The 13,545-nt window shown below is 45.4% G+C and overlaps 1 protein-coding gene across 3 annotated transcripts in view; it reads right to left on the bottom strand.

Moving 5' to 3' along the window:
• Nucleotides 1–7,609: 7,609 nt before the first annotated feature.
• The window catches only part of Rab11fip1 (RAB11 family interacting protein 1), a 30,136-nt gene continuing 24,200 nt past the window's right edge, over nt 7,610–13,545 (bottom strand). For all 3 annotated transcript variants that reach the window (XM_008847595.3, XM_008847596.3, XM_029570682.1), the window contains one exon: nt 7,610–8,652. In XM_008847595.3, coding sequence (XP_008845817.1) covers nt 8,434–8,652 — 219 coding nt within the window. In that variant the 3' untranslated portion in view covers nt 7,610–8,433. The remainder of the gene's footprint in view (nt 8,653–13,545) is intronic.

Here is a 13,545-nt window from a genome sequence, read left to right as displayed (position 1 = left end):
ACAACACACGGTCTCAGAACAAAGGGATGTGGTTCAGTTGATAGAAAGCCTTGAGTTTGATCTCAGTACCACATAAACCAAGAGTGGGGGCACATGCCTGTTACATGCCTGCTACTCAAGCACTTAGTTTTAGACAGTTCAGTTGTTTTGACTGGGGTCCCTAAAGGCAGCACAATTAGCATTGGAAATGATTATGTGTTTTAACTTGTTTTGTTTTTCTAAATTTTTGAGACAGGAGCTTACTGAGTAACCCAGACTGGCTTCCAAGTCATGATCTTCCTGCTTCAGCTTCTGGAGGGCTGGGGTCAGACACACAACCCAGTCTGGATTTTATTACATTGCTATACAGAACAGCATCTGATTATTTTCATCCCTAAACCTGTGCAGACCTTGGATTTCAATGTGTTTAAAGTAGGAAAAGGTGGGGTTTTAGAGAGGCTGGACAGTCCACTTTCTCTATTGATCCTCTCACCTGCACCTGTAAGGGTTCGAAGAGTGTCCCAGTAAAGGGTGTCTGAGCGCCATGAGAGGTTTCTCAGACCTGGAGGAGGGCAAGATTCAGGTCAACATATGGCACCCTACTAATCTGTGTATGCCTAGTACGCTCCTATTTTCTCAGAAGGAAACTGATGTATCTGGAACAGTATTTGTGTTGTTCCAAGCTGTCAGGACAGTCCCATCATCTGAAGGGCCCGCTGCATTGCTGCAAGCTCTTCTAAGAGCTCTTGTCATCCACAAGAATGACCATCTGAGGCTCCTAAGCTGAGTGCCTAGAACAGCTGGTTAGAACTACTGGGGAGGAAGATGTTGAAAACGAAACTCCAAACAAGGCCCAGGGAGGCTGTTGGAAAGTAGCCCAAGGCATGGTCCACGATGTGCAATGTGACCTTTGAGGCTGGGTCTTTATGTTTATTTTTCTAGAAGGGTGAATGAAGAGGGAGGTGCTCAAGGAGTGGGTCTGGAGACAAGGAATCCTTCTGCCCAGCCCCCCTTGGCTATATCTGTGTATATTCCAGTGTGTTGTCCGCCTGGCCATTTTCCCCCTTGATTGCAGGTTTCTGTGGTTTTCTCATCTTGGGTAGGGCTGGCACTGGGTAAACAGGGTTCAACTCCTGTGAATATCTTTCCTGGGTGGGCCTGTGAGAAGCACCAAATAGAATTTTTCAGATGGTCTCCTCTTTTCTTAGCTCCTTTTAATCTAGAACAAGTGGCCAGTGAGAGCTGAACTGCTCTTGAGGGTTGTAACCCAGCCCTAGTTGGCTCCTTTCAGCTCACTTGACTGAAACTTTGTGACTAACACAGTTTCATCTGAGCCCTGTAGACACTTTCTCGTTGTTACCCTAAGCCTGGCAGTTCCATCGGGCTTTGGAGTCTTTCTGCCTGGATTTCCTTTCCATCACATGAGACTGAGTGGACATTTATTCTCCAACACTCACTGGTGAGACAATCCAGTACAAAGTGTGGATTTCCTAAATCAGAGTACCTTTATTTGATTTTACTTTCCCTTTATATGTTTCTTTGCCCCTCTCCCCACATATACATGAATACACACACACACACACACACACACACACACACACACACACACACACACACAGAGTGTCCTGGCCTGACACACACACACACACACACACACACACACACACACACAGAGTATCCTGGGCTGAGAAGTAATATGCCCAGATTCTTGAACAACTAGGAATAAAGGCATCTGTTAACTTTCTTTTCCTTTTTTGAAAAAATGCTTATTTTTGATACAAACCTCACATGTAGCCCAGACCAGTCTCAAACCCTTCATCTTTCTGCCTTGGCTTCTCAAGTGCTAGGATTCCAGGTGTGTGCTGCCACTGTTGGCTGGCATGTGACAAGTCTAAATGGTCATGGGTCAGAGCAGGAACATCAGTCACTCACCTGGATTGTCTCTTCTGGGAGGCTAGGGATGATCTGGTTTTATGCAAGTCCAGTTGCTCTAATCTTTCACAATTCCACAGAACATTATCTCCTTGGCCCTCAAAGTGATTTTAGAGTAGGGACTGGCCAACTTCTTCTGTAAAAGGCCAGATAGCAAGTATTTGGGTTTTCAATGACAAATTGCCCTGTGCTGTAACTATCTGACCTGCTACTGTAAAGTGAAAATAGCTGCACATGACCGTGTGAATAGACAAGCGTGGCTGTGCCCAGTGAAGCTCCATTTATGGACATTGAAAGTTGAATTTCATGTAATTTTTGTGTCATGGAATACCACTGTTTTGATTGTTTCCCCCCCAAATTTTTTAAATTTATTTTTATTTCATGGGTATGAGTGTTTAGCCTGCATGCATGTAATTGTACCTATGTGTGCAATGCCTGCAGAGGCCAGAAGAGAGTATTAGATCCCTTGGAACTGGAGCTATGGATAGCTGTTATCTGCCATGTGGGTGCTGGGAACTGAACCCAGGTCCTCTAGAAGAGCAGCCACTGCTCTTAACTGCTGAGCCATCTTGGCAGTCCCTATTTTGATTATTTTAAATGATCAAATAAACGTACAAGTCACCCTTGGCTTGAAAGCTGTACAAGGAGGTGACAAGCTGTTTGCCGACCCCTTTCTAGACCTCTAAGTCAGACAGATTAGGGGGTCAAATCATTTATTCTTTTAAGAGATGGGAGTCTCACTGTTCTCCCTACGTTGGTCTGACTCGTGGGCTGAAATAAACCTCCTATCCGGAAGTCTGGAACTTTTCCTGAGTAGCTGTGACTGTAGGCACGTGCACCACACTCCACTAAGCCCTTATTGAGTTACTGAGGTGTGATTTAGGCAAACTAAAGTTCTCGAGCCTAAGTCTCAGTCTCATTTTCCCAATAGTTCCTATTTACCTTGACTAGAATTAGGAATACTTCAGTGCCTCCCTTTTGCTATGAAGGCTCAGCCGGCAGGGAAGACATGTAAGGAAAGCCTCTCAGAAGCAGCCTTTTCTCAGCTCTGTGGGGGTTGTCAAGGGTTATATGTGTCATTAGTGTGACTTTTTTCAGGGTTCGGGATACAGGGTTGTGCTGGATAGCTTTAGTGTCAACTTGACACACCTGGGTTGAGGGAGCCTCAATTGGGGAATTGCCTCCATTGGACTGGCCTGTGGCCATGTCTATGGGGCATCTTCCTGATTGTTGAGTGAGGTGGGAGGGCCCAGCTGTTCTCTCTCCCTCCCTCCCTCCCTTTCTGTGTCTCTCCTCACACAAACACACATTTCCTGTTAATAATTCCAGAGTCAAGGGGATGAGACTGGAGTTGGCTTAGCAGTTAAGAGCACTTGTTATTCCTGTGGACCCGAGCTTGGTTCTCAGCACCCACATGGCAATTGGCAACCATTCATAACTCCAGTTCCAGGGGATCTGACGTCCTTTGTGGGCACTGCAGCACCTGGTGTACTTACCCATGCTGGCAAAATATGCACACACATAAAATAACAAAATTTTTTTTTTTAAAAGACAAAACTTGTGTCCCACCTTAGGCTGGAAGGCTGCCTGCTAAGGGCTGGGCTTGGTAGCAGCAGCAGGAACCAAACGGAAAGAACTCAAGACAGGGAGGCAAGAGAAACTAATGTCACCATGCCAGTCATTTGTGCAAACTCCCCCCCCCGGGGACTTTCTGCAGTCCCTACCCTCTCTCCCCAACAGGGGGCTACTATAAGAAAGGGCAGCTTCAGCACTGGGGTAGATATTCACATGATGTCAATGCCATGATCCCTCAGGATAAGATGACTGTGTCAAAGGTCAGACATATGCTCTGTTCTCAGCAGAAAGGACTCCGGGACCCCTGGGTACCGATCATCACTGTAGCTGCAGAAGAGACTTAGCACACTTGTACAGACACAAGTCTTTGAAAGGTAGTACCATTTTATTTAGTGTTATAGGAAATTTTAGGTTGAGACAAGGTCTCGTGTACCCCAGACTCTCTTCAAATTCCCTGTCTATGTAGCTGAGGATGACCCTGAACTTTTGATCATCCTGCCTCTGCCTCCCCCAATGCTGGCAGGGATTATAGATGTGCACCATTATGCCCATATATGTGGCACTGGGGATCAAACCTAGCACTCTGTGCATTCTAGGCAGGTACTGTACCAACTGGACTACACCCTTGACCCTAGGTTATTTCTTAAAAGTAATTCTAAGAAAATTCAAAATCCCTTTAATCTCACTCCTTTAATCCCAGCACTTGAGAGGCAGAGGCAGGGGGATCTTGGTGAGATCCAGGCCAGCCAGGCCTACATAGTGAGTTTTAGGCCAACTAGGGGTATAAGGAGACCCTGTCTCAAGAAAAAACAAACAAACAAAAACCCCACCAAACAAACAACAACAACAACAACAACAACAAAACCTCAAAGTTATAAAGCAGGGTACAGTAATTCTGTAATTAAAATCCCCAGGTGAGCCTTCAGTTAGTGGGAGGAAGCATCAATTCAGTAACTCACAAAGTAGGTAGGAGAATCCAGTGTTGGGGTTGGTGTGGATTTAAGTTTCCCATCTAAAATAATTTTTTCAGTGTTGAAGGATTCTAATTAGTAGCTTTTAACTACTCCCCACCCCCCACCTCCAGAAAACAGGAGCAGCAGCATATACTAAGTCACACTTGGGAGGTAAACACAGGAGGATCAGGAATTCAAGGTCATTCTTAGCTACATAGCTGGTTCGAGGCCAACCTGGGCTACTTTAAACTCTGTCTCAAAAAACAAAACTAAAATAAAAAATAAAAAAAAGAGAAACAAAAAAATTGGAGCCAAGGAGACATCTATTCAGTGGTAGAGAATGGACTTGGTGTGCATAAGGCCCTGGGTTTGACTTCCAGCACACACAAAAAAGGGGGAGGGGTTTGGGTGGGAGAATGATCCAGAGGTGAAGAACTAGCATGATTTAACATCAGAACTCTGGCTGCAAATACAGTATGCAGCAAAGCATCATGGAGCTGCCTCCCTGTGCCCCACTGAACCCCCACGGGGTGGCTGGACCCATACAGTTCATCTATCAGGCTTCTACCCAGGTATGGAACTGCTACGTCAGTAAGGTTAACACACTGGAGCAGAATGGAAAGGGCAGGCCATCTGCCAAAGCCCAAGGAATGAGATGCTACAAAACTACCAACAGCTCTTCAGGAAGCCATTAGTATCTAATTCAATGTTAGCTCTAACATCCTGGTTTGTCTTACTGGAGGTAGTCAAACAAGGGCAAGGAAAGACCCTCTGTTTCTCCAGGGCATGGTCCCCCTCCAGGACCCCTCACTTCCGTATCTACAGCAAGCCAGTGGACACCCTTAGGCACGTGCCAGCTACAGTAGCTCCAGTGTTCCAATTCACCAGCCTCCACTAATGGCGCAGTGCAGGCTAAGCTTTTCTTAGACAAGTCTCTTCCCTCAGCCCCAAACTGCATCTTTAAGACCAGCTATTAAGTGGGTAGTCTCTAGGTTATCTTCCTCATGAGTTACAGGAATGCTGTAAGTGGAAAGTTTTCCAGCACTACCAGAAGCCAGTGAAGCCCTTAGTAAATCGTCCTTCATTCTCCAGAGTTCCCAAGTGGTACTTCTGAACACAGGAATCCATCCACCCATATGGTCCTCTCTAATGCTAACCCAGTTACAGACTGAAGGTCCTAGTGGCAGATACCGACAGATCCTTCCTGAACAGGACAGTCCCCCGGCTGGCTCTTCCAAGGAGGAGTGTTCCTGTTATGCTTGGGTTATCACAGTAAAAATGCATTTCTATCAAGTAAAAAGCACAGTGCAGAACAGATGTATACATGTAAATTTTCAGAGTTTCAAGAGGATATAGTTTTCTTTATAGGCATGTTAAGCAATTTCATAGCACTATAAAAATACAAGTCATCTCAGAAATTTGCAGTGGTCCCCAGTATTGTAGGAGAGATTAAATTAAATAGGTTTAGATCATTAACAGCTAATTAGACATCAAGTTACAGTATCACCCTTCGGATTAAAGTGCTCCAATATACCCAATGCTGCAGCTGTGTAACCTGACAGGGGATCTGGCTGTCAGTCGTCTTTACCTTCAGGATGATAAGGGCGTACCCAGAAGACTCTCCATTAATAACCAACCACCTGTCCTTGCCACTGGCCTGTGATCCCTCAGCAAGGCTGCTAAGAATGTTTTCTTTATTTTGAGACAGTGCCTTTCTGTAGTCCCAGGTGGCCTGTAACTGGCTATATAGATCAGGGTGGCCTCGATCTCACAGAGATGCACCTGCCCCTGTCTCCCCAGTGCTGGGATTAAAGGTGTGTGCCACCACCCTGCAAAGATGTTAAGATTTGATGAGATTCTGTTATAACCAGGAGGAAAAAAAAATGAACACGAAACATTCTAATTCCAACATGAGGGATCAGAAATGACTTTCCTCTAACAGTTAAGAAGGGGCCAAATGCTCTAGTTTAAAAAAAAAAAAAATACTTGCCAGGTGTGCTGGCACACGCTTTTAATCCCAGCACTTTGGAGGCAGAGGCAGGAGGATCTTTGTGAGTTCCAGGCCAGCCTGGTCTACATAGTGAGTTCCAGGCCAGCTGGGGCTACAAGGAGACCCTGTCTCAAAAAAAGACAAAAAAAATTAATCTTGTTTTAAAAGTACAGGCATAGTGACACATACCTATAATCATTTAGGAAGATAAGACAGGAAGGCTTCAAGTTTGAAACCAGTGAGGTCCTGTCTCAAAACAGCAGTGACAACAAAACTTCCCGCAAATAGAAAAGCAGCAATTCGAAAAAAGTATCATCTGTTGCTTGTCACAACTTTTACTTACTGATTTTTGCAGTGCTGGGGATAGAACCCAGGGCTTCGCACATGTTATATAAATGCTCTACCATTGAGCCCCAGCCCCAGTCTCCTTCATCTTGAGGAGTCCATGGACTCTGTTCACTACCCTTCAAGACTGCTACCCAGGAAATCAGTCAGGCAAGCCAAGGCACACTGGAGACTACAGTGCAAAAGGCACCAGTAGGAATGGCCAGAGGACCCCCTCCTAAACCACTCTACCTCACAGAACTGTTGAAATAACAGCCTGGATTGCCCAACCCTCTCTCCAGGCACTGGACTGGTCAACCCAGCAGCAGGAACCCTGACATCACAAGAGGAGGGACTTTGACCACTCTCCCCTAATTGCATGAAAGTGACTCTTTAGTTCCTTCATTTTATCCTTCATCTCTCCAGATGGCCCTACAAATCTAAGAGCACATTGTGTTTGTGTAAGCATGTGTGCACCCGTGTGTGGGTATGCTCAACTGTATAGGTGCGTGTGGGTGTGCTCAACTAGATAGGTGTGTGTGGGTGTGCTCAACTGGATAGGTGTGTGTGGAGGCCAGAGGTTTAAGGTTGCTCTTCATTTTCTTGTTTGAGACAGGATCTCTCACTGAACCTGGAATTCCCTGTTTCAGCTAGAATGTGTGGTCAGTGAGCCCCTGGGATCTGCCTGTCTCTGGTCCCTAGGGCATGGGTTATAGGCACACATGCCTGACATGGGTGCTGGGGGCCCAAACTTGGGTCCTCATGCTTGTAGGGCACTTTACCCACTGAGCCATGTCCCTAACCCTAAAGAGCACATTTTATTATTTTTTTTTCCTTTTTGAGGCAGGGTCTCATTATGTAGCCCTGGCTGGCCTAGAACTCACTATGTAGACCAGGCTGGCCTTGAACTCACAGAGATCCGCCTGCCTTTGCCTCTCAAGTTCTGGGATTAAAGGCATGGGCCACCACACCTGGCTCAGAGCACATTTTTTAAGGCTAGAAGGTAGTGGGAATTGGAAGAGGCAGTTTGTTCAAAATCTAAGAAACATGCTTAGCGCTTTCTCTAAACAGCTCTGCTCCAGTCAAAAGGAATCAAACCAAGTTAGAGCTGCGCAGGGCAGTACACAGTAGAGATCCCAGCACTTGGGAACTGGAAGCAGGGAGGTCAGAAGTTGAAGGTTAGCCTCGGCTATATAGCAAGCACATTCTATCTTAAAAACAAAACCCCAAGAAACAAAAATCCCAAACAAAACAAAACATGATATAAAAATTTAGCGTTTGCAGGCAAAGAGTGACACCTGAGCTGCTCAAAGGCCAAGATCCGATCATCTCACCAAGGTTTCACGGCTGGAGGATATACTTGAAAATCTCAGTATCAAAGAAGACAACCCCAGTGTTACAGTTCGTCTGAGCCATCTGAATCTCTGGTTTAGGATCTAATCTTGGTATTTACAACCTAGTTAAAGGCACAGTGGCATTTAAAAATAAAACCCTGGAAATGTACAGGGAAAGAGTCATTGTAATAATCAACCTGGCTTCAACTGGAAGAACTCTTGATAGATAACACACAAGGGAGGTGGTGATCTGGAGCCTGCGGGCTGGTGATTAGGCAGACCATGTCTTTGCCCTCAAGAGGAGGTGGAAACAAGCTCATGAATCATCTCAGTGGTTCCTTCTGGTTCAAACTTTTCCCGCCTTTTTGCCGAGCTGAGCCGGAATGCGGAGGATGTTGGGGGTCTCCTCCATGACTCTGACTAGCAAGTTGTCGATGTAGTCTTCGAGCTCACGAACCTGAAACTCCTTCTTGCTGATGGTTTCCTTCTGTTTGAGGACCAGCTGGATCAGCTCATCATGGGTCAGCTGTGCATAGGCGAAGGCAGGATCTGAGGGGTCGTATTTCTTTGGAGAGGGGAAGAAGAGAGGAAAAGATTATAAACTCAACAGAGAAATCAAACATCCTTATCATCAGTGATCTGAATCTTTTGGAAATCCATTTTCCTTTTTTTTTTAAAGATTTTATCTATTTTTATTTTTATTTTATGTGCATGAGCGTTTTGCCTGCATGTATGTTAAGTGCACTGTGCACCTGCAATGCCCGTTGAAGGCAGAAGAGGGTGTTTGATCCCCTGGAGCAGTAGTCATGGATGCCATGTGGGTACTGAGGACTGAACCTGGGTCCTCTGGAAGAAGAGTAACTGCTCTTAACTGCTGAGTCATCTCTCCAGCCCCAGAAATCCATTTCCAATGCAGACTGAAAACAGGCTGCTTACAGAGGAAGTATCTTAGACTGTAGAGCATGTACAGCCTGTATTCTGCCTTTTGTTTTACAACCCTTTTCAAATGTAAAAACCAGGGGCTGGTGTGTAACTCTGTAGTAGAGCACCTGCCTAGCACGTGTAAAGGCCCTAGGTTTGATCCCCAGCATCACAAAATAAAAAGGCAGGAAACTTACTTGGCTCAAACCTCTGGACTTGACTCTGGGTATGACATTTCAGGAAATGTAATAAGGCCCTTGGTGGTTGGGAGGGGAGTGGGGGAAGAGGCAGCAGTGATGGCGGTGCCCAGAGGTGTGGTATGCACCAGTAGCCCAGTTACTGGGGAGGCTGAGGTTAATGAACCACTTGAACCCACAAGTTTGAGATCAGCCTGGGAAAGTCATACAACCACCTATCAACACACATATGACACAAGCTGCAAAGCAGACCTGAGAGGGTGTGGGAGAGCATGCTCCTGCCAACACAAGAGGGCCATCATCCCAGCCAGTCTGTTACCCCTAAGCTCCCTTGGAAGGATTTAGCGAGGAGGATGCAGTGGCCACTCAGAGTCCCCACATGAACTCATTCCACACTTGCAGAATATGAAGAGGGAAAGCCAAGTGCCACAGACAGCTTCCGAACACACACCCTCTGGGTACATGGTGGCCTGTCCCAGAGCTGACTGTTCCTATTCTTGATGTGAGTGTGCACCCCAAACAGTTGCTTTTAACAGTATTTATCATCTGGGATGACCATGAAAGCCAAAGAGTCAGTAGGAAATAAAAGATAAAAGATTAAAATAAGCAGTAACAATTCACACCAAGTTTCCAGGAAGGAGTAAGGGAATGAGCTGGTAAAATGCAGCTTAGCAGATTTACAAGTTGAAAGGAACAAGATTCCACAGCAAGACGATTTTGCCTAGAGAACTCCAGGCAGTAACAGTTTTTGCCCCAAAGGCCTGACAATTCTATGATCTACCAGGGAGGCTTTAATAAGTAAAAGTCTATCTCCTTCAAAAAGCAGAGTTTCGGGTCATGCACGCCTTTAATTCCAGCACTTGGGTGGCAGAGGCAGGTGGATCTCAAGACTGCCCTGATCCACAAACAAGTTCCATGCCAGCTAGGAGAGTGAGACCTTGTCTCAACAAACAAACAAACAAAATAAAAAAGCAGCAAAGTCAAGGGAAGAATCAACACTTATGTTCAGCATTATGAGGGAAGCACCTGCCCCATCCAGGGAACAAAGTTCCTGCATAGAGGTCATGGACAAAATCTTGTCACCATGCTGGCCCAGAAACACACACTGGTGTGTTCATACACAGAGCAAGTCTGAATCCAAGACAGCTGCACATAAGTGAGATGCTAAACTACTTATTACTCTAGGAATTGTGCCTTCCCACTCTCCTCCCTGCCTCCAACTCCCAAGTACTGGGAATTACAGGAGTGCGCCACCGCACCTGGCTTTCTTCCCCTCTTCTCTCCTTATTACTCCCCCTCCCCTTTTTTTTTTTCTTTTGAGACAGGGTCTCCCTATAGCCACAATTGGTCTGGAACCTATGTAGACCAGGCTGGCCTCTGCTTCCCAAGTGCTGGGATTAAAGGCGAGCACTATCCCGCCCAGTTTCTTTCAATCTTTTTGAGATAGGGTCTTAAATATCCCAGGCTGACTTCAAACTCACTATATAGTCAAGGATTGCTTTAAACTTCTAATCCTCCTGCCTCCACTTCCTAAGAGCTTGGATTACAAGCAAGTGCACTATGCCCAGTTCAGGCAGTATTAAGGTTCAAATCCAGGGATTCATGCATACCAGTCAAACACTCTACCAACTGAGTCACATTCCCAGCCCTTTTCTTGGCTTTTTAAAAAATGGTCTATATCATATATACTATACTATTACAGCCTTTTTTATAAAATAAAACACTGCAACATTTATTTTGTGTGTGCGTGCATGTGTGTGCCACAGTGTACATGCGGAGTTCAGAGGACAACCTGTGGGAGTCAGGTCTCTCTTCCCACCATGTGGCTCCTGGGGATCAGGTCTTCAAGTCTGGTGGCAAGTGCCTATTATTAAATTTTAGTAAAAATTGATTTAATATAATTTTTTGGGGGGGGGTTCTTATTTTGACACAGGGTCCCCTGTGGCCCCAGCTAGTCTGGACCTGGATATATAGACTGGGCTGGCTTTGGTGTCATAGAGCTCTGCCTGGCTCTGCCTCTGAGTGCTGGGATTAAAGGTGTGTGTGCACCACCACACCAGCTTAATAGAAAATTCTAATTCCCTATTTTAACTACCACTATACTGCTAGAAAATTATGTTGTTTTTAACTTTCACAATTATATGTAACATTTAAAAAAAGTTTATTTATTATTTTTATTTTATGTGTATGTGTGTATTGCCTGCATGTAGGTAAGTGCACCCGTGTTGTGCAATACCCTCGGAGGACAGAAGAGGCTGTCGGATCCCCTGGGACTGGAGTTATAGACAGCTGTTAGTGGCCATGTGGGTGCTGGGATTCGAACCTGGGTCTTTTGCAAGAACAACCAGTGTTCTTAACTGCTGAACCATCTCTCCAGCCCCAACATTATTTTTTTTAAAGATTTTTTTTTTTTTTTTTGTCTTTTTGAGACAGGGTCTCCCTGTAGTCCCAGCTGGCCTGAACTAACTATGCAAACCAGGCTGGCCTTGAACTCAGAGTGCTCTGCCTGCCTCTGCCTCCCGAGAGCTGGGACTAAAGGCGTGCGCCACCACACCTGACTAAAGATTTATTTTATTTTAAATTATGTGTATGCATCTGTGTGTATGTCTGTGCACATGAGTGCAGGTGCTTGTGGAGGTCAGAAAAGAGTGTGTTGGGTCACTTGGTGCTGGGATTAGAGGCAGTTGTAGGCTGCCAGATGTGAATACTGGGAACAAAAGTTGGATCCTCTGCAAGAGCAGCAAGTGCTCTTAACCGCAAAGCTATCTCTCCAGCATCTATATACAGCATTCTTGTTAAGATATAGGCTGGGTGTAGCGACATATGCCTGTAATTCCACCACTTGGGAAGCTGAGGCAAGGGGGACGGGAATTCAAGTCCAGCCTGGGCTACATGAGACCTTGTCTCAAACAACAACAAAAATAAATAAAATCTTTGGCCAAATCTCTAAATACTTCCCCAAGATAAACTGAATGAATTAAGGGGCATGCATCTGTAAGGCTAAGGAGCTACTCAACTTGAATTCTGTTATCAAAGGAGACAGAAGACATATAGGATGCTGAAATCAATAGAAGATTCTAGTTATTTATAAGTGAAAAATGACTAATGCAAGAAAGAATGGTGGCCTTCGTCAGGTGCTCCCTGAGGAGTGTCACACTGGATTTTTATTTTATTTACTTGTTATAATGATGTAAATTCAAATGTGTCCAACTTCTCCAAATATTATAACATGAGATTTCTGCCTCTAGTTGGCCCTCCTACTTTAAAGTGGAAATGTTAAAGCCATCTAGGTAAATAACACACTCCTACTTATAAATTATCTACGCTTACTACAAAGCATCTATTATCCAGTAGGCCAGGAGGAGCTCCATGGAACGTTCCATATTTACCCAGAATATTTACTAGGGAGGGTCCAAGCCCAGGAGGCTGTGGCCAGCACAGGGGCAGCAGTGGGCTTACAGTCACTACTCAAATAAGCAGGGCTGTGTTTCTTTTGTACTAAGTTACTCTTTTAATCGGGTCTAGGAAATAAGCCCCTGACAAAATGAGCTTTGGACAGTAAATAAAATGGGAGCCGAGGGTCTTGCTGACTTCCAGAAAAACAGGCGATTGTTTTTTCTGGGGTTCAATGCACAGCACATCACATCAATCAATCAAAAATGAATGAATAAATAAATAATAAGTAAGTAAAGCCAGAGGGAACCACAAAGCCTTCAGCAGTAAAAGGAAGTGTGGTAAGAGGTTGCTGTATGACTCTAGTTGTCATTACGTCACCTTGTGCCCTTTGGCTCAACTTCCTGGTAAACGTTGTAAACTCCAGGAAGATAGTGCTGGTGCCGCTCCCTGCAACGCTCAAGCAGAAGCCAGCAGACCACGCAGGCAGACTGACGGCATGTAAACTGTTAGGCCAGGGCTGAAAGACAGTAGGTTCGTGGCTGTGGCAATGGCTGGTGGTTCTGACAGCACTGCTCCTCCTGCCCTGCTGGCACATTCTACAAGGAAAGGAGGGCAGGAGGGAGCTACATGGTGCTAACTTGTTTCCAGCAATAATTATCACTGCTGAGCTGCTCTTACTCAGACTCTGATCTCCAACATCCAATGAATGCTCATCCCAGCTCTCTGTGGCAGGCGTGCAAGAATAACAGCTACTGGGCATTTAAAAAATGCTTTCTGGGGATGGGGGTTGTGGCTCAGCAGTAGAGTGATGGCCTAGGTTGCCCAAAGCCTTGGTTCAATACCTGGCACCAGACACACACAAGGAAATGTTTTAGGAGTGATAGGGCACAGGTAAATTTTTTTATTGAAAAATAGCCGGGCCTGGTGGCACATGCCTTTGTTCC

This window comes from Nannospalax galili, unplaced genomic scaffold (genome assembly GCF_000622305.1).
Source record: "Nannospalax galili isolate Female #2095 unplaced genomic scaffold, S.galili_v1.0 scaffold1183, whole genome shotgun sequence".
NCBI classification, from domain to species: Eukaryota; Metazoa; Chordata; class Mammalia; order Rodentia; family Spalacidae; genus Nannospalax; species Nannospalax galili.
This window is presented reverse-complemented; position numbering and strand designations above follow the sequence as displayed.